At 36.7% G+C, this 27,112-nt stretch overlaps 1 protein-coding gene across 1 annotated transcript in view; it reads left to right on the top strand.

Annotated features, from left to right (window-relative positions):
* LOC121374764 (circadian locomoter output cycles protein kaput-like) overlaps nucleotides 1-27,112 on the top strand; it is a 50,731-nt gene that overhangs the window by 12,886 nt on the left and 10,733 nt on the right. Inside the window, exons 2-11 of the mRNA XM_041501872.1 lie at nucleotides 452-508; nucleotides 4,281-4,429; nucleotides 7,143-7,234; nucleotides 13,437-13,526; nucleotides 18,324-18,417; nucleotides 19,368-19,487; nucleotides 21,627-21,804; nucleotides 23,426-23,532; nucleotides 24,455-24,602; nucleotides 26,628-26,818. Coding sequence (XP_041357806.1) covers nucleotides 452-508; nucleotides 4,281-4,429; nucleotides 7,143-7,234; nucleotides 13,437-13,526; nucleotides 18,324-18,417; nucleotides 19,368-19,487; nucleotides 21,627-21,804; nucleotides 23,426-23,532; nucleotides 24,455-24,602; nucleotides 26,628-26,818 — 1,226 coding nt within the window. The remainder of the gene's footprint in view (nucleotides 1-451; nucleotides 509-4,280; nucleotides 4,430-7,142; nucleotides 7,235-13,436; nucleotides 13,527-18,323; nucleotides 18,418-19,367; nucleotides 19,488-21,626; nucleotides 21,805-23,425; nucleotides 23,533-24,454; nucleotides 24,603-26,627; nucleotides 26,819-27,112) is intronic.

Raw genomic sequence — 27,112 nt, 5'->3', positions numbered from 1 at the left:
CCCTTGAACTCTGTATTGTGCAGAACCACGGTTTTGTTATCGAAATATGTACTTATCGTCCGTCTTTTGCAGAAATACGGTTTTGTTATTCCGATTTGTACAGTTGTACAGAAATATGGTTTTGTTAATCAGATCTGTACGTGTACAGAAATATGGTTTTGTTATTCAGATCTGTACGTGTCGTCTGTCTTGTACAGAAATACGGTTTTGTTATACAGATATGAATAATGACTGTTCTACAGACAAAGCACATGGCATGGCGGTAATTCATGGACATACGCCATCAGGACTTTGTCAAAGTGTCCTTTGGACTGTTTTGTGCATATGCATGCTTAATAAGCTGGTAGTGTTTATTACATAATTATCCGCTTGACACTTTTTAATATAGAATATGATTTTATGATTTTAATATTCATACAGTATATAATGATTACGTAATTTTATTTTGCAGTGAAAGTGTGATTACCTTTGACGATTTTGACGATGAAGGCAAGGGAACTGTCAAAAGGTAAAATTTTAGTTCATAAAGAGACAGAAAGGCATTCATGATGGGGGTTCAGTCGATAGAGCTCTCTCTCTCTCTCTCTCTCTCTGTCTGTCTGTCTGTCTGTCTGTCTGTCTCTCTCTCTCTCTCTCTCTCTCTCTCTCTCTCTCTCTCTCTCTCTCTCTCTCTCTGAGGTGACTGTGACGTAGGATCGAATTTTCTCCATCCGAACCAGAGCCATACAACTGATGTGACGTGGTATGTGCTGTCCTGTTTGTGGGAAAGTGCATATAAAAATTCAATATTGCTAATGGAAAATATATAGAAGGTTTCCCCTGAAGACAGTGTGCCAGAATTATAAATGTTTAACGTCCATTAGGCGATGAATAAATAATCAATGTTCTCTAGTGATGGTGTTAAATAAAATACTCGTGACAACATCAGAAATATTACCTCGGAAGAAGTTTGAATTGATTAGCATATATCAAATAAACAATCAAAAGAGTGTGCCGTAAAATCTAATTTACACAATACATTAAGTCATTTTAACTTTCTAAAACAATCACAATTGAAAAAAGCTGAATAATAAAAATAAATCACAACATTTTTCGTTTCATTATCTAAAACCTTTTTCTTTAACTTTAAACAGACCATTCTCATTTTAGTGTTTTCGAAAATTATTTGTGTCAGGTTTGATAAGTTTTTGATATTAAACAAGTTTGATAAGTTTTTGATATTAAACAACACAATAAAAAATTACTTAAATATATAAATAATTACAAGAAACAATTTTATATATATATATATATATATATATATATATATATATATATATATATATATATATAATATATATAAACTTACAAATTGGTTGATTGTTGTATCATAATATAACGTTTCCTATGCTATTGACATTTGCCTAAATATAGCTAACTATATGATACCTTTTGACTTCAATTTATAATCAAATTAACTTGTGATCAACTTAATTCAGTTGGGTTCCTAATCACATAAATTTACTGTTTTCCTGTGGGATAAGTATCGTCTTGAACGCTTTGTAAATAATCATTTTAAATGGATGCCCAAAGGGTTTAAGTCAATATCAATGGTTGCCCGAGGAAGGAGTTCCATCGAGTGCTGCAGGTGTCATACAAAAGTGGCAGTCTCTTCCTTTTCTTATCGGAAAAGCACCGACAGACTGATCAAACGAGGAAGAGAGGCTGTGTCAATACGGAAATCTAGGCAAGAAGGCGGGCTGCCATTGTTGTCATTCCTGACGGCTAGTGCACTCAGTTCACTCAGTTCACACTTGCCAATCCAGGCTTGCCCCGCGCCGGTTCCTGTAAACAAGACTTCCCAGAGTTCCAGTGTCAAGGAATTCCGCCCTCAGAATGAGTCCGCTAATCATTTTGTTGTTAATCCATGTCAGTGCAATTTGAATAATTGTTTAATGTGGTGGTTTTGTTTAGATTCATTTAATTTTTGGTCGTTTTGAGAATGAGTCGGCCAATTATTTTGTTGTTAATCCATATCAGTGGAATTTGAATAATAGTTTATATGCTGGTTTTGTGTAGATTATTTTCGGGGTTTTTAAGTAGTTTTGTTTTCTTTGTTTTGGTCATTTTCACCATCTATTACTTTGTAACTTATTGTGGGTATTTTGAGTGTTTTTGTTTGATGCTGAAGATGGGGTTAGGTGTGTACGTGTTGGGGGGTGGGGGGGGGGGATGCATGTTTAAATTAATATTTTACTTGTGTTTTTTGGAGTGTGCAGCGGATGTGTATAGGGGTTTGCGGTACTACATAATGAAAAAATAAGAAATAAAATTAAAATTAGTCATAACAATATATCAGGGGTCCTACTATACATGTATATTTAAATTAATGCCTCTTTTCTGCTGACCAATATCAATACCGCTTATTTTATATTCGACTGGAAATAAATATTGTTTAGATCAAATTAAAAGGTAATTTTAATGTACGTAAAATAAAATAATTATTTAAGATGATTTCTTTATCTTCATTCTTGGTTCAAATAATAGTAAATAGTGGTCGAATGTCCAAACTCTTAACCTGGAATTGACGCGATGCATGGGGGAGGGGGGAGGTTGTACACGTGGAAACGGTCGTTTTACTATTCGGTCAGAGCAAGACGTAGCCCAGTGGTAAAGCGCTCGCTTGATGCGCGGGCGGTTTGGAATCGATCCCCATCGGTGGGCCCATTGGGCTATTTCTCGTTCTAGCCAGTGCATGGTGCATATAAAAGATCCCTTGCTACTAATGGAAAATATGTAGAGGGTTTCCTCTCTAAGACTATATGTCAAAATTACCAAATGTTTGACATCCAATTGTCGATGATTGATAAATCAATGTGCTCCAGTGGTGTCATTAAACAAAACAGCATTCTTTTCACTATTCGGTCATATATGGATTATAATGTCGAACATCTGCCTGAGCCTTAATAATATAATAATATACATGTAGATTTAATCCTCTCGCCCATTTCAGTCAGAATTTTTTGTTTTGTTTTGTTTAACGACACCACTAGAGCACATTGATTAATTAATCATCGGCTATTAGATGTCAAACATTTGGTAATTCTGACTCGTAGTCATCAGAGGAAACCCGCTACATTTTTCCTAATCCAGCAAGGGATCTTTGATATGCTCCACCCCACAGACAGGATAGCACATAACACGGCCTTTGTTATACCAGTCGTGGTGCACTGGTTGGAACGAGAAACGCACTTCAGTCAGTGTACAACAATTGGTTTATGAGTCTCAGAGAGTTTTATCTAACAGTTATACTGTCTTCGGGACACTGTACATTTTTTTGTTAATAACCAACAAAAAGGCATTCAAATAAAACAAGTAAATTTTCTTACAAATGTTAGGAAATGTCATCTATAGATTCAAAGGAATCTTACATAAATAAAACTACCCGACAAACCATTGGTTTTTTTTTTTCAAGTAAATCAGAAATACCTGCAGTTGTAAAATGCCAATGAACAAATTAAAAATAAATAAATAATTAAGACTTTGTACTCTTATGTTCTTTAATATCAGACGTCATTGTACCTCTTTATGCAAACACAAGAGTAAACCTGTTTTGGTTTGATGGAGAAGATCACTGATCACTGACATTCTGGACTCAATATAAACCGGAAACTTTAATCCTCAAACAGATCCTTGTTTATTGTAAAGCGTACGTCTGATGCGCGGTCGGTCTAGGATCAATTCCCGTCGATGAGCTCATTTGGCTATTTCTCGTTCCAGCCAGTACACCACGACTGTATTATATCAAAGGCCATGATATGTACTATGCTGTTTGTGGGATGGTGTATATAAAAGATCCCTTTCTACTAATGCAAAAATGTTGCGGGTTTCCTTTCTATGCCTGTCAAAATGACCATATGTTTGACATCCAATAGCCGATGATTAATAAATCAATGTGCTCTAGTGGTGTCGTTAAACAAAACAAATTTTAACTGCTACCTAAATGTGATGTATATTTTATATAAAGGTGGTATATTATTAAACTTTATGGTTATAAGGTGCAAATGTTAAATGTGTTGCAACATAATTTTCTTTTACAAAAGTATGCAATTTTTGTGCGTGTGGCAATTTACCTAGAGCATGTTACAATATCTCTGGAAATAGTTGTATCCCATATTAAATATACGTACAATACAGCAATACACGTATCACTAACAGACTACTACTTACCAACCATATGTGTGGGTGCTGTCTTGGTTGTCGGTCTTACTTGATCTATCATGTGTTGTTTAATGTTTTAGGAAAACACGCAATCTGAGCGAGAAGAAACGACGTGACCAGTTCAACATGTTAATAAATGAACTCAGTTCGATGGTGTCCATCAACAGCAAGAAAATGGACAAATCCACAATCCTCAAATCAACGATTTTATTTCTGAAAAATCATCAAGGTAAATCTCGTCCGTTTCTCTTAGTACGTATTGCTCTTACAATACCGTATACTGTGTAGTATATACGGGTATTTCCTGTAGATAAATTAGCAGAGTATTAACGGTAACGACAATTGCAAACCTTGGAGTTATTTAAATAATAATGACAAGCATTGTGAGAGTACAGCTAAAGCAATACATGTCCCTTACCAAGCCCCAACACTTTTTCGTATCTCCTAAGTTCAAGGGCCATAACTCCGTCAAAAATTGGTAAATTGTCATGAAAGTCAAACTTGATCTGCAACAGTAAATGATAAAGGTATACACCCTGGTTAGACAGTTAGGGGACTAATAATGTCACACAAGGACAATGTTGTCTTGCATTTCCAAAATAATATTTCTTACATTTAAAAAAAGTGAATTCAGGGTTGTTACTTAGAATTAGAGGGTTGGAGTACTCAAAATCTGGCACAAACTGGTAATGACATAGGATGTCTTAAAACTACGTGTTTTATGTTATGTTACTTTTATTTAGTCTGTTCGCATCAACAGGACGCCAATAAACTGGCATGTATCTCTGTGATGAATAATGTTAAACATACGTCTCAGATCTGTAAAGACATATTATTGAGTTTTAAACCCACACCAACGTATATAACATTAAAAAATGTCCATGTAAATTTAACACTTTTTTAAAAGAAAAAATACAACCTAGGTGTTCATAAAGCGAAGAAGGCAAGTATCGGAACAGTTGCACCTAAATGTGCAAGTATGTATATGTATTGTTACAAGTATTTGATGTGCAGTTCATACAGGATAAAGGCACACACAACGGCTCGGGAATCGAAATTTGTCGAAAACGGTTGTTTATGTCGTCAGGAAGTTACCACGTAACTTACACTAACCTGTACATGGGTTATCAGGCCCGTAATTTACACTAACCTGTACATGGGTTATCAGGCCCGTAATTTACACTAACCTGTACATGGGTTGTCAGGCCCGTAATTTACACCTTGATAGTTCCACCAAGTCCACTTTGTTAGTTCCACCAAGTCCACCTTGGTAGTTTCACCAAGTCCACTTTGTTAGTTCCACCAAGTCCACCTTGGTAGTTCCACCAGTTATCTTCACTCCTGTATCAAAAAAGAAGATTTATTGTTTGATAGTAATTTGTAAAGAAAGTTTTCTATTACTTACATGAACTTTTAAAAATGCTTTACGAGTTGGGTTTAAAAGGTAATCATGTTTTACCTGAGTTTCTGTATTATTTATTATAGTGATACCTACCAATTCAGCGGTTTAGTTTTGATGTAAACAACTGTACATTGAGTGTTACTTTTCATGCCTATCTTGCGGCAGGTTTGTCGTCTTTAATATCGATTTACACTGGAACTGATGCTGTTGCCCATACCTTCCCTCGGGAAACATCTGATATAACTAACAGCAAATTGAAAATGTCAAATAAAATATATTAGCTATGATGAATCGGTTCATTTCTGTTGACGCTCCTTTTCTGTCTCTCTCCGTTTTTCTATTCCCCTCTGTCCCCTCCTGTCGTCGTCATTGGCAACTCTCTCTCTCTCTCTCTCTCTCTCTCTCTCTCTCTCTCTCTCTCTCTCTCTCTCTCTCTCTCTCTCTCTCTCTAAAAATTGTTTGTGGCATCGTAGATGAAATCTTAGGAATTAAAATGCATGTAGTTTGTTTACGAGCTTTTATCCAATTGCTTGTAAATGTTCAGACTAACAAATCACTAGCTAAATGATTCTGCCATACTTTACTGAACCATGCTTGCTAATGTTCTATAATATTCAGACTATATTTAGAAGGAAATCCTTTTAAAATGATTCTGCCATACTTTACTGAACCATACTTGCTCATTTCCTATTAATCAGACCATATTTAGAAGAAAATCTTTTAAAATGATGCTGCCACACTTAACTGAACCATACTTGCTAATTTTCTATAATTTTCAGACTATATTTGGAAGAAATTCTTTTTTAAATGATTCTGCTATACTATACTCTAGACAATGTGATTTTAGGGACCGTCCTATTCTGTTCTGAAAATCTTAACTCCAAAACTTTGTCAGTAATGTATATCATATACTAATGTTGCATCATTTAGTGGCAGTTGTGTTGTGTTTGTGTACAGGCGATTGCAATATGGCTTATCTCTAGGGTTAGGATTAGGGCTTTCAGAGTATTGGGCCTGCAATAATTTGCTGGTTCACTGAAACGTTCAAACTATAACTCGTAAGTCTGTTACAAAGAATTATCAAACATTTGACATCCAACAACCTATGATTAACTAACACTTGTGCTCTAGTGGACTCGTTAAACAAAACAAAGTTATCAACGTGCGTATCATCTGTGTACTACAAACACCATAAAAACGAGAAGCACACACATTGATAATTTAATTAACATGTTGTAGTGGTGTATTATTTAATGGTGAAAACAGCAGTAATAACTAAACATATTTTACACTAATATCTAGGTCAGTGCCTTAAACACAAACCACCAAGGATATGCTAGTAACTAGTAACTAATGAATGATGTTTATTTCTTAGTTTGGCGTACTACTATTTTTTGTCTTTAACGTAGAAGAAAAACATGCTTCAATATGCATTTTCATGTAGCATCCCATGTTAGGGTTAATAGCGGTTTTCTCGAGGCTTTTCTTTATCTTCTACATAATATGTTAATGGGTTTGTTTTTTTGTGGGTTTTTTTTAGCCATATCTGTTAAATCCCGAGCTCACGAGATCAAGCAGAACTGGAAGCCATCATTCCTGTCAAATGATGAGTTTTCACAGCTCATGCTCGAGGTAAGCCAGTAGACTAGAAGCCATTATTCCTTTCAAATCATGAATATTCACAGCTCATGCCCGAGATAAGCTACTAGACTGGAAGCCATCATTCCTTTCAAATGACGAGTTTTCACAGTTCATGCTCGAGGTAAGCCACTAGACTGGAAGCCATCACTCCTTTCAAATCATGAATTTTCACAGCTTATGTTCCAGCTAAGCCACTAAACTTGAAGCCATCATTCCTTTCAAATCATGAATATTCACAGGTCATGCTCAAGGTAAGCCACTAGACTGGAAGCCATCATTCCTTTCAAATCATGAATATTCACAGCGAATGCTCGAGGTAAGCCACTAGACTTGAAGTCATCATTCCTTTCAAATCATGAATATCCACAGCTCATGCCCAATACAAGCTATAAGACTGGAAGCCATCATTCCTTTCAAATGACGAGTTTTCAGTTCATGCTCGAGGTAAACCACTAGACTGGAAGCCATCATTCCTTTCAAATCATGAATATTCACAGCGAATGCTCGAGGTAAGCCACTAGACTTGAAGTCATCATTCCTTTCAAATCATGAATATCCACATTTCATGCCCAAGACAAGCTACAAGACTGGAAGCCATGATTCCTTTCAAATGATGAGTTTTCACAGCTCATGCTTGGGGTAAGGTAAGCCACTAGACTGGAATCCATTATTCCTTTCAAATGAATATTCACAGCTCATGCTTGAGGTAAGCCACTAGACTGGAAGCCATCATTCCTTTCAAATCATGAATATTCACAGCTCATGCCTGAGGTAAGCTACTAGACTGGAAGCCATTATTCCTTTCAAAGCATGAGTTTTCGCCGCTCATGCTCGAGGTAAGTGACTAGACTAGAAGGATCAAATTCTTATTGGTAGTTCAAATATGAGGGACTTAAACCTTGAACTACGTTCAAATAAACTATGTTTACATGAATCATCGTGGTTGGACCGTAAACGAGGCATCAGATCTGAAGTTAAACTTTGTTTTGTTTAACGACACCACTAGAGCACATTGATTTATTAACCATCGGCTATTGGATCTCAAACATTTGGTAATTTTGACATATAGTCTTAGAGAGTAAACCCACTACATTTTTCCATTAGTAGCAAGGGATCTTTTATATACACCATCCCACAGACAGGTTTGCACACACCACGGCCTTTGGTATACCAGTCGTGATGCACTGGCTTGAACGAGAAATAGCCCAAATGGGCCCACCTGTCTGTGGGATTGTGCATAAAAACCGAGTACTTTGTGACGCAGAAGTATCTGCAGCACGAGTATCATAAATAAGTTTTATTTGGATAAGACGTTTAAGTTTATTGTAAAGCTGGGTTTTTTTTTAGTAGTCTGTGTAAAAAATAGAATATTACATTCATGTCCGATAGGTACCATTTATTTTACAACTCGTTAATTAAAAACGTATCCAACTCGCTTTCAACCGTTATATACGGTTTGTTTTTAACAACTCGTAAGATAAAGGGTATCCATCATCCATTCATGTAGCATTATGTATATCACATATATCGATGATTCTCCGGGATGTATTTATAGAAAGTTCTTACAAAAACCAAATATAAACATTCTTATGCAGTCACATCATGAAACTGTTTTGAGAGCTTCTACAAACCTTACACGACTGGTATATCAAAGGCCATGGTATGTGTTATCCTGTATGTATGATGGTGCATATAAAAACTCCCTTGCTACTAATGAAAAATATAGAGGGTTTTCTCTGTAAGGTTATATGTCACAATTATCAAATGTTTGACATCCAATAGCTGGTTATTAATAAATCAGTGTGCTCTAGTGGTGTCGTTAAACAAAACAAACTTTAACTTAACTTTTTGCAGACGTTAGAACAACCAAGAAACTGTATGTTTCAACCGGATATACCGTACATCGTGTTTAGAGCGGCGTACATTTAACATGGAAAATATTGATTTATTTCTGTCAGTTGGGAGGGACGTAACCCAGTGATAAAGTGCTCGCCTGTTGTGCGGTCGGTCCGGGATCGATCCCCGTCGGTGGAACCAACGGGCAATTGTTTTGTTCCTGCTTGTGCACCACGACTGGTATATCAAAGGCCGTGTTATATGCTATCCTGTCTGTGGGATAGTGCATATAAAAGATCCCTTGTAAATAATGAAAAAAATGTAGCGGGTTTCTTCTCTAAGACTATATGTCAGAATTACCAAATGTTTGACTTCCAATAATTGATGATTAAAAAATCAATGTGTTCCAGTGTCGTCAAAGAAAACAAACTTTTTCTATCAATTGCTGGTGTAGGCAGAGGGATTTGTGTACCTTTACTAAACAAAAATACGTAAACGTTATTATTGTTACCGCCTATACACGTGCTGTAACCTCATCGTGGTGCAGGGGTGTAACATTCTCTTTGAGAATGGCCAATACAGCACACATTGAAATTTTGAGTAAAAGTCAGTATCTATCTGTGATATTTGTATTTTTGCACAGTTCTTTACACTGTGTTTTAATGTAACTGTTTAATTTTTATATTGATGTTGATCATCACATTGTTTTTGCATTTACCATGTGACACCCAATAGCCGATGTATTTTTCGTGCTGGGGTGTCGTTAAACATTCATTCATTCATTATTGTTACCAGTGCTTGAGTAACGAAACTTAAAGAATGGGAAATTTAGATACACCCAGCAATATGTGTGCTGAACACATGAACATTTTGTTATATGTGAGCAGCGATTTCTGCAACAAGACCTACACCTTTTTTGTGAACTGAAATATTGAAATATAGATATTTCTGACCACTGTTTATGTGATGTTTTATTTTCAACATAGTATATGGCTCGAAGTATACTTTGACCGAAGCCCCACACCATGTCGTAGAATGGTTACCATGTCAACTAAGGTGTTGCACTATTTGACTTTGTTTGGCACACTGTTTTGAATAACACTATGGGTGCCATGACAACTGTCCTGTCAGTTATCGTGTCTAATACTGGCAGTCTTCATGTCATTGTGTGAACAACGACCGGGTTCACTCAATGCATTTATTTTGTTGTCCAAAAACAAGATGGGACCGGCCTTGGCGGTGTCGTGGTTAAGTCATTGGATATAAGGCTGACAGGTACTGGGTTCGCAGCCCGGTACAGGCTTCCACTCAGAGCGTGTTTTAACTACTCAATGGTTAGCAAGAAAATAAGTTGAAATGAATCAACTGTCGCCTTCTTGTTCTAGGTCTCGCCTATGTATACATATAATTTATACACGTACATATAATTTTAATCTAGATACCACCATATTCTTATTATGTGTTTAATATTTCCCCACGTATAAACGTCTCGCCTATGTATACACATACACGTATATATAATTTTAATCAAGATACCACCATATTCTTATTATGTGTTTAATATTTCCCCGACGTATACACGTCTCGCCTATGTATACATATACACGTATATATAATTTCAATCAAGATACCACCATATTCTTGTTATGTGTTTAATATTTCCCCACGTATACACGTCTCGCCTATGTATACACATACACGTATATATAATTTTAATCAAGATACCACCATATTCTTGTTATGTGTTTAATATTTCCCCACGTATACACGTCTCGCCTATGTTTACACATACATGTACACGTATATATAATTTTAATCAAGATACCACCATATTCTTATTATGTGTTTAATATTTCCCAACGTATATATATATATGTGTATACACGTGCATATAATTTCAATATTTGGGTATTACACATTCTTATTATGACTTTAATATTTCCCCACATATACACGTACATATATAATCTGTGCATCACACATCCTTATTACGATTTTAATATTTCTCTATGAATACACGTATATATAATTTCATTCCTGGTACCACACATCCTTATTATGGGTTTAATATTCCCCTATGTATAATTTCAATCTGGGTATCACATATTCTTATTATGGTTTTAATATTCCCCTATGTATACACGTACATATAATTTCAATCTGTGTACCACATATTCTTATTATGGTTTTAATATTCCCCTATATATACACGTACATATAATTTCAATATGTGTACCACATTATTCTTATTATGATTTTACTATTTTCACACGTATACACGTACATATAATTTCAATCTGGGTACCATTACATGCTTATTAGATTGTTATAATATTTCCCCACGTATACATGTACATATAATTTCAATTTTGGTACCACACCTTCTCATTCTAATTTTAATATTTCACCATGTTTATAGTTTGAATTTGGGTTCCGTTATGGGTCGAATATCTTTCACTAAACTGTTAACAATATATGTATGTGTGTGTGTGTGTGTGTGTGTGTATATATATATATATATATATATATATATATATATATATATATACTCTTCAAAAGAAGAAACGCAAAACCACATTGTCGTAACATTTGGAGAATTGATTTAATTATTGAATGGTGAGTCCGATAATTACCAAATGTTGCAGGATTGTTCACAATTCACTCTAGTCCATTGTGAGTAAGTGATAGGACACACCACCAAGGTCAAGGTCATCTGGAGTCAATACCGGGTGTGGCCTCCGCGTGTGTTGACAACTGCCTGGCACCGCCTGCCCATTGAAGCAACCAGAGTACGGATGACGTCCCGGGGGATGGTGGCCCAATCGGCCTGCAAGGCTGCTGCCAGCTCGGGCAGGGTCTGGGGCTGTGGTTGTCGCTGTCGGAGGCGTCGGTCCAACTCGTCCCATAGATTCTCAATTGGGTTCAAATCCGGTGATATCGATGGCCAAGGAAGGACATTAATGTTGTTGTTCTGTAGGAAAGCCGTTTTGAGACGTGCTGTGTGAGGCCTGGCGTTGTCATGTTGGAACACTGCGTTGGCGTTGGCCATAACTGGAACGATGTGTGGCCGGAGGATCTGGTCAATGTAGCCCTGTGCATTCAGGTTGCCCTGCACGTGGACCAGGTCAGTTCTGCCAGTGTGTGAGATGGCTGCCCACACCATGACACTACCCCCGCCGAATCTGTCCACTTCCTGCACGCAGTTTGCCGCATAACGTTCACCACGACGCCTATTTCACGATTTCTGCTCCGACGTCATGATGGAAGATGTCGCGTGTATACGCGACATCTTCCATCATGACGTCGGAGCAGAAATCGGGACTCGTCACTGAACCACACCTGAATCCATCGCAGTTGAGGCCATTGTCGATGAATCTGGCACCACTGCAGTCGGAGTCGACGGTGTTGTGGTGTTAAGATGACACCTCGAACTGGACGGCTGGCACGAATTCCTACCTCACGTAGGCGGTTCCGTACGGTCTGGTCGGATATCCTGCGCAAACCTGGTATTGCTGCGGCTGTGGAGGTGGCAGTAGTCAATCGTTCCCGAAGGTGGCGTACCTGGATGTAGCGGTCCTGCCCGGGGGTAGTGACCCGTGGTCGACCGGATCTAGAGAGGTCACGTGTTGATCCATGTTGCTGGTAACGGTCCCACAGTCTGGAGATGGTGCTTGGGACACATGGAATGCCCTGGCGTGACGTGGCATGTCCTGGATTGTCAACTGTCGGCCAGATACAAAGGCCAGGCAAGCGAACACCCTGCACTTTTATACTGTCGGTGTTCATGTTGCACGTGCAGACAACGCACGTGCAGTGGTGACATGGTTTGCACGTGGCTGCATTTTTGCGAATATTCACATTTTGGAACTTTATTGTACAGTAGCTGCGTTTTATCGAATGTAACCGTGGGAATGTGTTTGGGACATGCAATGACCTTATATTCACAAAGCATGTGAAACATAAAATCGGAGTTATAACCCATTTGTACCCTTTTGCGTTTCTTTTTTTGAAGAGTATATATATATATATATATAAAATTTAAACGTCTTTTCTAACTGTAACTTACATGTATATATTTTTTTATTTACTCCCGTTAGAGTTACAATACATGTATCAGAGTAATCAGTTCGGGTACTGTTAATTTCATTGTTCTGTGTGACTTTGAAATATAGATCACGAACTACCAACCACATGTTTTTAAATCTCAATACATGAAATATAAAAATCTCGTACGGTGTTTAAAATAAATCCCCAATAGGTATGCAACAAAGTAATTTTAGCTATTTTATGTTTTAAGAAATGGTTTAGATGACCATTGCTTGGTACCTAACATAATAATGAGTTGGTTTCATTTCAGGCGCTGGATAGTTTTCTTATTGTATTCACGAAGAAAGGCAAGATTCTGTATGTTTCAGAAAGCGTCACATCTTTACTTGGCCATTTACCTGTAAGTCTTCGTCTTTTACCTTTTAGTGAGGATTCAAGTGTATTAATTATTGAGTTCTATTCGGTAGATGATTTAGTCTACACTAAGATCTCAGTTTGCTGAGACAAGCATGTCACGTAACTGTCTGTCACGCTTAAACAGGGTGTACAATTAATAAACAGACTTTCCTGAATTACAAAAAGAAAAAAAAAGAAGAAAAAAAGAGGAGAAAAACCCCAACATTTGCAGCCATTGAAACATGTTTCTGACTAATAAATGACTAAAATAACATTGCTAAATATATTGAACATCACTGAAAATGCACCAGTAAAACAATGGCGGATCCAAAAAATCTATTGGTGGTGGTGGTGGTGGTGTGTGTGTGTGTGTGTGTGTGTGTGTGTGTGTGTGTGTGTGTGTGTGTGTGTGTGTGTGTGGATTCCTCTGATTCTCCAAAAAGAATACAATAAACAAAATATATAACTGTCGCAAAGTTTCCCATTTTGATATTAACATGCAATAGTTACAAATTGCAACATTGAAAACATTAAATCGTCGGCGTCTAGCATTAGAGTACTAAAATATATTTTTTATAAAATAGTTTACCTTGTTGACGCCCATTATTAAATATACTGAACATCATTAAAACCGCACCAATAAAAGTTTCTCTTTTTAATATTAACATTCAAAAGCTAAAACTTGCAGCATTAAAAACATTATATCGTCAGCGCTTTAGCATTACAATGGAGTACTGAGATATAGAGAATACTAGAGTTGTTTAAAAACGTATTTAACAAGTGAAAGCAAAATTTTATAAGTACAATAAATGGAACTGGAATCAAACATTTCATTAAAGATAACTTTCAAAATAAAAAAATACATTTATGTATTACAAATTCTGTTTACATACAGCATTCGATGATAACTGGAAACTTTGCTTAATAGTTCGAAAACGCTACAATTATACACTTCAAACTTTTATTTTATATTTCTTGGAATCATGATTACTCTCTTTTTATTTCTACTTATCTCTTTCAATCTACATTTTGTTTCCTCTGTCGTTGATCCATATTATTTCAGTATGAAAATGTTATACTATCGGTAGGTTAAGATTATATAATGACTATTTGCTCAGTGAATTCCAGGCTCCAACCATGACTTTACCATACCGGTAGCATACCGGTAGCATATTTCTGGGGCCGCAATAATAACTATGGGTCTTTGGCAAAAAGAAAAGAACTTAAGATTATGAAAGCTGTGGAGACGAGAAGCTTAAAGAAAGGTACTGATAGGAGTCTTTGGGGTTACAAAGTTTGTGATGGTCATACGTTTAATATTATGATGGTTGTGAAAATGAGAATTTGTAGGTTGTGCTAATGGATAATGTGTGTGTATATCGTAGACTTTAAAAGTTTTAAAGATCGCCTGGATGACAATATTAACGTAACGAAAGTAATAAAATGAAAAATCTTCAGATAGTTATCCGTATTGTGACAAATCTTATATTATGAGAAATCTTCAGATAGTTATCCGTATTGTGACAAATCTTATATTATGAGAAATCTTCAGATAGTTATCCGTATTGTGACAAATCTTCAGATAGTTATCCGTATTGTGACAAATCTTCAGCTAGTTATCCGTATTGTGACAAATCTTCAGATAGTTATCCGTATTGTGACAAATCTTCAGATAGTTATCCGTATTGTGACAAATCTTATATTATGAAGATAATAATGTTGAGGATACTTACAGAAATAAAATTCATAATTTCATGTTGTATGTTTTGTCTAGCTAAAATGCATAAAAACAACTTATGTTATGAAGCAAGGACATCTGTTGGTAAATATGAATACTGTTATGGAACACCTGGTTGTGTCATACACCTTCCATGAGTGAATGACTCCTGTTAAAATTAGACGACGTCAAATGTGTTAACAACATGTTATTGACTAGCGATTGTAAAAGTACATTAAATTATGCTACGTTAAACAAAAAGGACATTCCTGAGTTTGCTGCATTGTAAGATGTTTCCGACTAATAAAATATTACTGCGATTAAACTTACATATTCAATATATTTTCTGGTTTAGAATACCAGTGTCTGTATATCAATGTGTTTCTATTCAATATATTTTCTGGTTTAGAATACCAGTGTCTGTATATCAATGTGTTTCTGGTCGTCTTAATATTTGTAAAAAGCCAAAACTAGATTTTTTGGAAATAAAATGAAATGTAACCTATTACAAATATTAGAACGACCAGAAACACGTTTAATATTTAGCCACTAATATTGTATGCAGAAAAATATATTTGATATGTAATTACAATCGTTAAACAGTCTTTGTTATTCAATAACATCTTCAAACGTGCAGCAAACTCAGGAATGTCCCTTTAATGTAACCTATTAAAGAGATTGTCTGATGTTTGATACCATTGTTAAGATGTTCTGACTAAAATTCCACGTTAAATACATTGTTTCTGCTTAGAACGTCAGTATCTGTAAACTCAATGTTACTCTAGTTATCCTAGTGGTTGCATTGGATAAAACTTTCATTTTATTTTCTAAAATCGATTATTTCGTACATACGAAATTATTGGGAGGTAAAATCCAACGTGTGCTAATGCAAGCATTAGAACAAGCAGAAGCACACTGAATATACATATACTGATATTTTAAACGCGAAAATGTATACTGGACAGCATTGAAAACGAACCATTTTTGAGTTTCGCTGATAATCTACGCGAACTAATGAGGTTTATTGTGGGGCGTTTTGTTTGTTTTCAACAAGGTTAACTGTGTTTGGTTTTTGAAATTCTTACACACCCGTTGGCGAGAACATTATTCATTATTTTAAATTAACAAATGTATTTTACTGTTTAGAATTCCAATTATATTTCTGTTCCTGTTCGTCTGGGTATATTCTCGTTTTTGTAAACTAATAATTCGCATCTCATAACGCTCTTGACTAAGACTTTCATCTTCACTATCTTCATAATCATGCGATTCTCATTGTCTGAAGCTTCATAACTACAAGCATTGTAACCTTAAATTTCTCTTCTACACAATCAACACTCTTATTGAAAATTATCATGAAAGCCATGGTCGCCAGCAGGGCAAGTTGAAGACAAATCTTACTGGCCTTTCTCATATTCAACTAGCCCTCCAAATATCACATTGGAATTTAACTGCGCAGCCAAATTCAAAACTAGAATGTTCTTTGTTAATAACCATGTGCTAACCATATAATAGTTCGTTTGCGTCAAAAGGAAACCGATAATAAATAAATTAATAAAGTTAAAATTTATATAAAAACATGTTATTAAGTTTTAAGTCCATACCAACTGAAATACAAAAAATTGAAAAAGAAATCCATTATAAATAAAACTATTTCTTTACAAATTACCATTAAATTATACATATTAAATCTCATTTTTAATACAAGGGTGAAGACAAAATGCTAGAACAGCCAAGATATAGAGCTTGACTTGCACTGTATCTGAAGTAAAATATAATTCAGTACAAATATAGTAAAGGTTTTTTAGTAAACTAATATGGGAGTGGCAGTCCTCTTTGTGGCGATTCAAGAGTGGTGGAATTTCTAGTAAAGGATTTCCTCAGGAGGTGCTGTCCTATAAACGACAGTCTATGTGCGGGTGTTTGTTGGTTCATGCACACGTGTGCGTTTAATTTGGATATTGTAAATGCTGTGGTAGTAGGCTACTAATAAAATAAATATCGAAGCAAAATAAATCTGAAAAAAAATCAAAACAAACATTTTACCAAAATATACGATGTACTTTTTTTTTTTTTTTATCATATTACAAAGCATAAAAACGTACTTGTTTAGTACAGTACTTGTTTAGTATGTTAACATGTAAATCGTGGTGTCATGTATAGATCTGTAATTCACGCCAGCAAAGACACGGTGTGTTTTGTCACATTCGATTTAGTTTCAGTGCGTATCGTTTTTAACTGGCACCATAATCGCCAGGCCCTAAAACTGATGGTCGCCCAACGGACTATCTTTATAAAATTCTTAGTCACCCTTAGCCAATAAAGGTCGCCACGGGCGACCGGGCGACTGGTAATTTTCAACCCTGTATAACATTCCTAAGTTTAAGAGTTTCATCTTTTGATATTTTTGTTCTTAAAACTAACTTTCTCAGTTTCACAACCTTCACAGCGTTAAAATTCTCTCTTTATTTATCTTCATAACCTTAAAGGGACATTCCCGATTTTGCTGCAATTTTTAAGATGTTATCGACTAACAGAGACTTTTTAACGATTGTAATTGCATATCAAATACACTTATCTGCATAAAATATCAGTAGCTGTATATTAAACGTGTTTCTGATCGTTCCAATATTTGTATTAGGTTAAATTTTATTTTATTTCCTAAATTATTATTTTTGTATGTACGAAATTATTTGAAGACAAAATTCAGTTTGGGCTTTTTACAAATATTAAAACGACCAGAAACACATTGAATACACAGACACTGATATTCTAAACAAGAAAATGTATTTAATATGTAAGTTTAATCGTAGAAATATTTTATCAGTCGGAAATATCTTACAATGCAGCAAACTCAGGAATGTCCCTTTAAGACTTTAATTCTTTATAATTTCACAACCTTCAAATTCCGGTGATCACGAATGTCATTGAAAAGCTGAGGAATTTAACCACAAATGACTCTGACATATTTCTTTCCCTAATACATGTACAACTGTTTCTTGGTTTCTAACACTGTATATTGTGTGTGTGGTGTTTGTCGTAAAGTACCACAGTATTTTATTATATATTTTATTTTGTTTTCAGAGTGACTTAGTGAATCGGTCACTTTATAACTTTCTTCACGAGAAGGATCGGGTCACCGTCTTTAACACGTTGATGGATTACAAGACGACTGTTAGTTTTAAAGGTAATACAACGTCTTTCAAGTGACTTTATCATTTTTATCATTCAAGATATCTGTACATGTAAATTCTGTAGCAAATACGCACCACTGCACCAAAGAGGAAAACTGTCGTCTGCTTATGACATATATTTTGTCCCTCTTTTAAAAATTGTATCATTATTATATTCCAGGATTTATTAGGGGCCGTTTACTATTTATCAACATTTTCACTAGCATACAAATGTTGGAAAAAATCTGTTGCATGCTCCTTATTTTTATGTCAAACAGGAGCTGTTGCGAGGCAGCAAAAAAAAAATACTGTTAAAGGGCCTATCCCGAGTTTGCAACCATTGTAACAGTTCCAAATGATAAATCCTTTTTAACAAGTCCCATCACATCTCGGATACGGTTTATTGTTTAGAATATCAGTGTATGTATATCGAATGTGTTTCTGGTCGTCCTAATGCTTGTTGTAGTTCAGATTTCATTTAATTCGTTATATATATATATATATATGTTCGTACGTACAAAATTATTTGGAGACAAGAGGCAGCTGGGACTACTACAAACATTAAAATAACAAGAAACACATTGTATATACAGACACTGACATTTTAAACAAGAAAATATCTTTAATATTTAATTGTACATTAGTTTCTGCTTTGTTAGTCAAAAATATAGTAAGGTTAAGAAGTTTAGGGATTTGGTAAATATGTTTAAATAAAATAAAACTCTAAGTGACATCAGATACTAGATTTAACTGATGCATCCATCATTTGTTAGTATAAGTAACAGGAGATTTTTAAATACAAAATTAAATGTGTCACTGTCACATCATTGAATGCAGCTCTTAATTTTAAATACAACAGATAAGTGCAAAATTGCAAAACTATTTTGTTCTAGTATATGTTACAATGTGTGGAAACTGAGAACAGTCTGTTTTAAAATGGTGATGATGTTTTCAGACGAGACGATGATGACAACATCATGTCACATACGACGAGGAACGATCAACCTCAAAGACCCGTACTCGTACGAACACGTCCAGTTATCGGGGACCTGTCGACCCTGGCCAGGAGAAAATGGTTGGTTTTATAAATCTTACTGGGCCCCGTTTTATGAAGCGATCACAGAACTAAGATCACCATAAGTATATAACTACCTTATGTAATCAAGGTGATTTTAGCACCAAGAATGCCATAAGGGCATACCTACCTTATGTAATTAAGGTGATTTTAGCACCAAGATTGCCATAAGGGCATAACTACCTTATGTAATTAAGGTGATTTTAGCACTACGTTCACCATAAGTATATAACTACCTTATGTAATCAAGGTGATTTTAGCACCAAGATTGCCATAAGGGCATACCTACCTTATGTAATAAAGGTGATTTTAGCACTACGTTCACCATAAGTACATAACTACCTTATGTAATCAAGGTGATTTTAGCACTACGATCACCATAAGTACATAACTACCTTATGTAATCGAGGTGATTTTAGCGCTAAGATCATAAGTACATAACTACCTTATGTAATTCAGGTGATTTTAGTGCTAGGATCATCGTAGGTGCATAACTACCTTATGTAATCGAGGTGATTTACGTCTAAAATCACCATAAGGACATCTACCTTATGTAATCGGGGTGATTTTAGCACTAAGATCACCATAAGGACATAACTACCGTATGTAATTAAGGTGATTTTAGTGCTAAGATTGCTTCGTGAAACGGGGAACCAGCTTAGTGTTGTATTTTAACCTTAGACAATTAAAATAATTATTATAATTACATGTCATGCAAAATAAAGAAAAAATTTACCCATTGTAATCATATAATATTTGTGTGGTTGAAGTAACTATATGAATATGTATCATTGGTAATATGTTTAAATTTTAAATACTAGTAGATATGTTTGTGCCCAGAAGACAATATAAAATTAATTTTTAAAAATTATAATCTACTATCAGATGTTTGAATGGGTATTGGTGATTTATTGTATAAAACGACATTGTCATCTTTGCTTTGTTTTCGTTGGGTTTTTTGTTGTTGTTTTTGCATTTTTTTGCATTTTTTGTACATTAACATATTGCCATCTAACTTATCATCTGCGTCCTTGTCCATACAGCTGTAGTAGTAGCTTGACTTGGAGATTCATACAAGCACTTTATACACCAGTACTGTCAGTGATCAACAGATGAGAGGTCTACCGTCAAGTACAAAGTGACGATAGTCCAAGCATGGATCCGGGGGTGTATTGAGAGTGTCTGGATCCAGCTCACGATGAAAAACATGTTCCTTTTATTTTAAAACTATACAACCTCCATTTAATTAGCTGAATGTAGACTCACCCCCTGCAAAACGTTCCTGTGGTAAAGAGTTTGCGTGATGCGCGGTCGGTCTGGGATCGATCCCCATCGGTAGGCCCATTTGGCTATTTTTCGCTCCAGCCAGTGCATATCAAAGACCGTGGTATGTGCTATGCTGTCTGTGGGGTGGTGCATATTAAAGATCCCTTGCTGCTAATCGAAAAGAGTAGCCCATGAAGTGGCAACAGTGGGTTTCGTCTCTCAATATCTGTGTGGTCCTTAACCATATATGTTCGACACCATATAACCATAAATAAAATGTGTTGAGTGCGTCGTTAAATAAAACATTTCCTTCTTTTCCTTCCTTCCCATTCAAGATGAAGACAAAACATGTGATGGCAAGCTACGACCATTCAGAAGTGATAATAATAGTCAGATGATAGAAGGAAGAAGATTTTATATTTAATGATGCACTCAACAACGAGAAATAGCCCAATGGGTAGTCAGACAATAGAGGGAAAACTAGTGTTTAGAAAGGCAGGCGCTAATGGGATATGAATTAACCAAAACTGATCATGAATACTCAACCACCTCAACACATTTCAGATGGAATAACTCAAATATATCAAGTTATATAGTGCTGTGTATATGTAATGAGAGAACGTCAATTAAAAACTATAAAGTTTGTTTTAGATGTGACGGATTCCAGGAGTGCTGTGTATGTGTGACGAGAGAACGTCAATTAAAGACTATAAAGTTTGTTTTAGATGTGACGGATTCCAGGAGTGCTGTGTATGTGTGACGAGAGAACGTCAATTAAAGACTATAAACTTTGTTTTAGATGTGACAGATTCCAGTAGTGCTGTGTATGTGTGATGAGAGAACGTCAATTAAATACTATATTCTTTGTTTTAGATGTGACAGATTCAAGATCCAGTAGTTCGTCTTCATCTTCCGAATCGGTGTGTTTCTGCTGCACAGTCCGACTCAACAAGGCGCAGATTATTCGTCAGCTGTCTGTTGTCAACGAAAACTTATCTGAATTCACCTCACGGCAGTCTCTTGAGTGGAAGTTTCTCTTTTTAGATCATAGGTAAATATTATCAAAAACACTTCAGATGCAGGGCCATAGCTAGGATTTTTTGTTTGGGGGGTCAACTGAGTAGTTAACAGTCTAAAACTCCTTAAACAGTTAAGAAGAGAATTTTCTTTAAGTTTCTATAATGCTTTCCGGATTTTTTTCGACTTGGAGGAAAGACACTTGGCAAAAATATTAATAAATGTCTTTAAAATAACATTAATATGCGAGAAAACGGCCGCTGAATAAACTAGAAATCTAAACATTTTGGACAGAAGCATGCATCTAACTCTTATGTATAAAATATTGTTTTACAATCAAATATGTATTACTGCACAAAGCACATTTTGACAAGGTCGTGATTGCTTTCCGTGAACCACTGTGTAGGTAATTCATATGGAGACTGCCACACTTCAAGATGGTACATCCTACTTCGTTTGTAGGAGCAGCTAGCTGTAGCCCAGTGGTAAAGTGCTCGTTTGATGCGCGGTTGGTTTGGGATTGATCCCCATCAGTGGGCCCATTGTGCTATTTCTCGCTCCAGCCAGTGCACCATGACTGGTACATCAAAGGCTGTGGTATAAGCTATCCTGTCTATGGGATGGTGCATATAAAAGATCCCTTGCTGCTAATCAAAAAGAGCAGCCCATGAAGTGGCGACAGCGGGTTTCCTCCCTGAATATCTGTGTGGTCCTTAACCATATGTCCGATGCCATATAACCGTAAATACAATGTGTTGAGTGCGTCGTTAAATAAACCCATTTCCTTTCCTTTCCTTTCGTTTGTAGGAGGACTGCCACTCTCATGTAGAGGGAGTGAGTTTCTGTGATCCATTGCTAACAAAAGTTAGCGCAAACTAAAATTAGACACCTAAAGCTAAGAGATACATGCTTCCATAACCATATAAATAAAAAGGGGGTCATTGGTGCATCACAGTCCATGCCCACTTCTCACTCCCAAGAAATATTTCAAATAATAAAAAATATATAGATATTTGGTAAATTGTCCTTTTATAATCGAAAATTTCCAAATTAATATTTTAAAATAAATTTTGTACTAATTATCCAAGGACATTATTCAAACTCATAATATTAGAATTATAGATATAGATGAATAGCTGAAGCATATTTATAAATGTATTTAAATGTTAAAAACTGCGTCTTAGATTTTTCAGGGAGATAATAAATTAAACATTTTAAAAATGTTTAAAGAATTTTATAACTGAAAATAATTTATTTGTTTAGATTGAGAAATTGATTTTCATTCGTTTATTCATTCGTTCATTGAGGGTGGGACATAGCCCAGTGGTACTGTGCTCGCTCGATGCACGGTCAGTTTGGGATCGATTCCCGGCAGTGGGTCCATTGGGCTATTTCACGACTGGTATATCAAAGGCTGTGGTATGTACTACCCTGTCTGTGGGATGGTGCATATAAAAGATCCTTTGCTGCTAATCGAAAAGAGTAGTCCATGAAGTGGCAGTAGCGGTTTTCCTCTCTCAATATCTTTGTGGTCCTTAACCATATGTCTGATTCCATATAACTGTAAATAAAATGTGTTGAGTGTGTCGTTAAATGAAGCATTTCTTCTTCTTCGTTTATTGATTTACTAATGTTATTTGACTTCACTTTTCCAGAGCTCCACCCATCATTGGTTACTTGCCGTTCGAAGTGCTTGGAACTTCGGGTTATGATTATTATCATCCAGACGACCTAGAGAAAATCTGCAAGTGTCACGATCAGTGTTAGTATTTTGATCATTCTCTTTCAGTTCTTATTAGTGCACTACCACCAGTCTCGGTGGTGTCGTGGTTAGGCCACCGGACTACAGGCTGGTAGGTACAGGGTTCACAGCCCGGTACCGGCTCCAACCCAGAGCGAGTTCTTAAGGGCTCAGTGGGTAGGTGTAAGACCAATACACCCTCTTCTCTCTCACTAACCACTAACCAACTAAACTAACCCACTGTCCTGGATAGACAGCCCAGATAGCTGAGATGTGTGCCCAGGACAGTTTGCATGAACCTAAATTGGATATAAGCATAGAAATAAGTTGAAATGACATGAAAGTGTACTACCGGTCCAGCCGGAGGGGACTTTAAGTTTTGTCACCATCCTTCTGTCCATTTGTCTGTCCATCTGTCCATTTGTCTGTCCGTATGTCCATTTGTCTGTCCATCTGTCCATTTGTCTGTCCTTCTGTCCATTTGTCTGTCCATCTGTCTCACATACAGTTTTCTGGACCTTTTTTTTCGCATTGCATCAAGTGTGACGTTTCATGGCAAGTTACCCATTTTTGACAGAGTTATTGCCCTTGAACTTAGGAGAAATGAAAATGTGTTTTCCAGACTTTTTTTCACAATGCCTCATGATATTGAGCTGAAAATGTGTGTATAGCTTTATAATGTATTGTTATAGATCAAGTTTGACTTTGATGGCGATTTACCCACTTTCACAGAATTATGGCCCTTGATCTTAGGAGATACGAAAATGTGATGGGCTCGGTAGCAGAATACTTGTTTCTCTTAACAAATCAACAAAACATTGTAGCCAAGATCAGTTTATTTCAAGAAAAAATATACCGGGAAAAACTCAGCCACCAAGGCCAGCCCTTTGGGAACCTCCACCGTATTATGTAAAATATTATATAGACTGTTTTGTTTTGACAGTGATGCAGACAGGGAAGGGAACAACCTGTTTGTACCGGTTCCTCACCAAAGGTCAGCAGTGGATCTGGCTGAAGACGCAGTACTACATCACATACCACCAGTGGAACTCCAAACCCGAATTTATCATGTGCACCAACACCGTGTATAGGTAAGTTGTTTATCTCAGTGGCCTATTTGGTTGTCATTGTGATGATGAAGAAGATATTTGTGCTGAATATGGTAATGATGACGATGGTAATGATTATGAAATAAAGAAAGAAAGAAATGTTTTATTTAATGACGCACTCAACACATTTTATTTACGGTTATATGGCGTCAGACATATGGTTAAGGACCACACAGATTTTGAGAGGAAACCCGTTGTCGCCACTACATGGGCTACTCTTTTCGATTAGCAGCAAGGGATCTTTTAGTTGCACCTCCCACAAGCAGGATAGCACAAACCATGGCCTTTGTTGAACCAGTTATGGATCACTGGTCGGTGCAAGTGGTTTACACCTACCCATTAAGCCTTGCGGAGCACTCACTCAGGGTTTGAAGTCGGTATCTGGATTAAAAAATCCCGTGCCTCGACTGGGATCCGAACCCAGTATCTACCAGCCTGTAGACCGATGGCCTAACCACGACGCCACCGAGGCCGGTCGTAATGATTATGATGATGATGGTAATAATGATGATGATGATTATGATGATGATAACGATGATGATGATGATGGTGATGATGGTGTGTGCTTTCATTTTGAACCGAGTGTCTGCCAGCACACTTTCTTAACTATGGTTAAATGGGCTTCCATTTTTGTGGAAGACTGGTTGGCCGAGTAGTTAAGGTCACGGGATATCAAATGTCATGCGAATCGGTGCAGTAGGTTCGAATCCTGCCACTTGACACTTTGTGTTTTTAAATATTATATCCTAAGACAGTAAAAGGATGCTGTCTTTTGTTGCCTGTCCAGTAGAGATATTAATGCATTAGTGAAAGGAAATTCACGTTAGCCACATAAGCTGCATTTATTAACAGCAAGAGACCGCTTTTCCACAGGCAGGAAAGCAAATAAAATGTTCGTTACTTAATAGAGTGCTATAACAACCTCTGTGGCTCTCACTTGCTCACTCCCTTACTTGCTCACTCCCTTACTAACTCACTCCCTCACTTGCCCATTCCTTCACTTACTCACTCACTCACTTGCCCACTCCTTCACTTGCTCACTCCCTCACTCGCCCACTCCCTCACTCACCACCCACTCCCTTACTAACTCACTCCCTCACTTGCCCACTCCCTTTCCCTCACTTGCCCACTCCGTCTCTCCCTCATTTGCCCACTCCCTTACTCACCCACTCCCTCTCTCCCTCACTTGCCCACTCCCTCACTCACCCACTCCCTCACTTGCCCAATCCCTCTCTCCCTCACTTGCTCACTCCCTCTCTCACCCACTCCCTCACTTGCCCACTCCCTCACTTGCCCACTCCCTCACTTGCCCACTCCCTCACTTGCCCACTCCTTCACTCCCTCATTTGCCCACCCATACACTTCTCGCTCACATACTGCATTCTCACTTACTTGCTTATTCATTCTCTAGGTCTAGCTCTTTCACTCTCTCTCACTCACTCTGACTCACTAACTCTCACTGTCTCATACTAATTCACTCACTCAATCTGGCTCTTGCTCGTTCACTCACTCATTCACTCATACTTATTCATTCTTTTTTTCTCTCACCTTCACTCACACTTATTTTCTCTATTTGTGGGTTTAGGTTTTGTATTGTGCTTTCTCCACCAATTGTAATGGGCTCGATGTAGCCCAGTAGAAAAGCGCTTGCTTGATGTGTGGTCGGTTTGGGATCGATCCCCGTCGGTGGGCCCATTGGGCCATTTCTCGTTCAAGCCAGTGCACCACGACTGGTATATCAAAGGCCGTGGTATGTGCAATCCTGTCTGTGGGATAATGCATAAAAAAGATCCCTTGCTACTAATGGAAACATGTAGCGGGTTTTCCCTCGAAGACTATATGTCAAAATTACCAAATGTTTGGCATCCAACAGCCGATGATTAATAATCAATGTGCTCTAGATCTACCATTCTGTATTTTGTATCTAGGTCTTGTATCCAGTACCCATCCCACCAAGTGTGATCAATGACAAGCCTATGATAATTATAATTATGTTTTCTTTTACAGTTATTCCGAAGTGCGCCGTGAACTGCGCAAGGAACTTGGTTACGGCGATGGCGACGTGGACATGTCAGTGTTTGACGAGTTCGAATCTGAGAACAACTACAATCACTGCCCGTCACACTGCTCAGATAGTTCCGTGGGGCAGGCTGCCTCGCCACTGCTGAAATCACCCGAGATTCCCAAACCTCAGTCTGGTAGGTTCATTTCTACACTCGAACTATGACTCAGTTTTAAAGGGACATTCCTGAGTTTGCTGCAATTTTTAAGATGTTATCGACGTTTTAATGATTGTAATTACATATCAAATATATATTTCTGCATAAAATATTAATGGCTGTATATTAAACGTGTTTCTGATCATTCTAATATTTGTACTCGGTTATATTTAATTTTATTTCTTAAAATATTTATTTTCGTACGTACCAAATTATTTGAAGACAAAATCCAGTTTTGATTTCTTACAAATATTAAGACGACCAGAAACACAC

The sequence above is a fragment of the Gigantopelta aegis genome, chromosome 6 (genome assembly GCF_016097555.1).
Source record: "Gigantopelta aegis isolate Gae_Host chromosome 6, Gae_host_genome, whole genome shotgun sequence".
Classification (NCBI taxonomy): Eukaryota; Metazoa; Mollusca; class Gastropoda; order Neomphalida; family Peltospiridae; genus Gigantopelta; species Gigantopelta aegis.
This window is presented reverse-complemented; position numbering and strand designations above follow the sequence as displayed.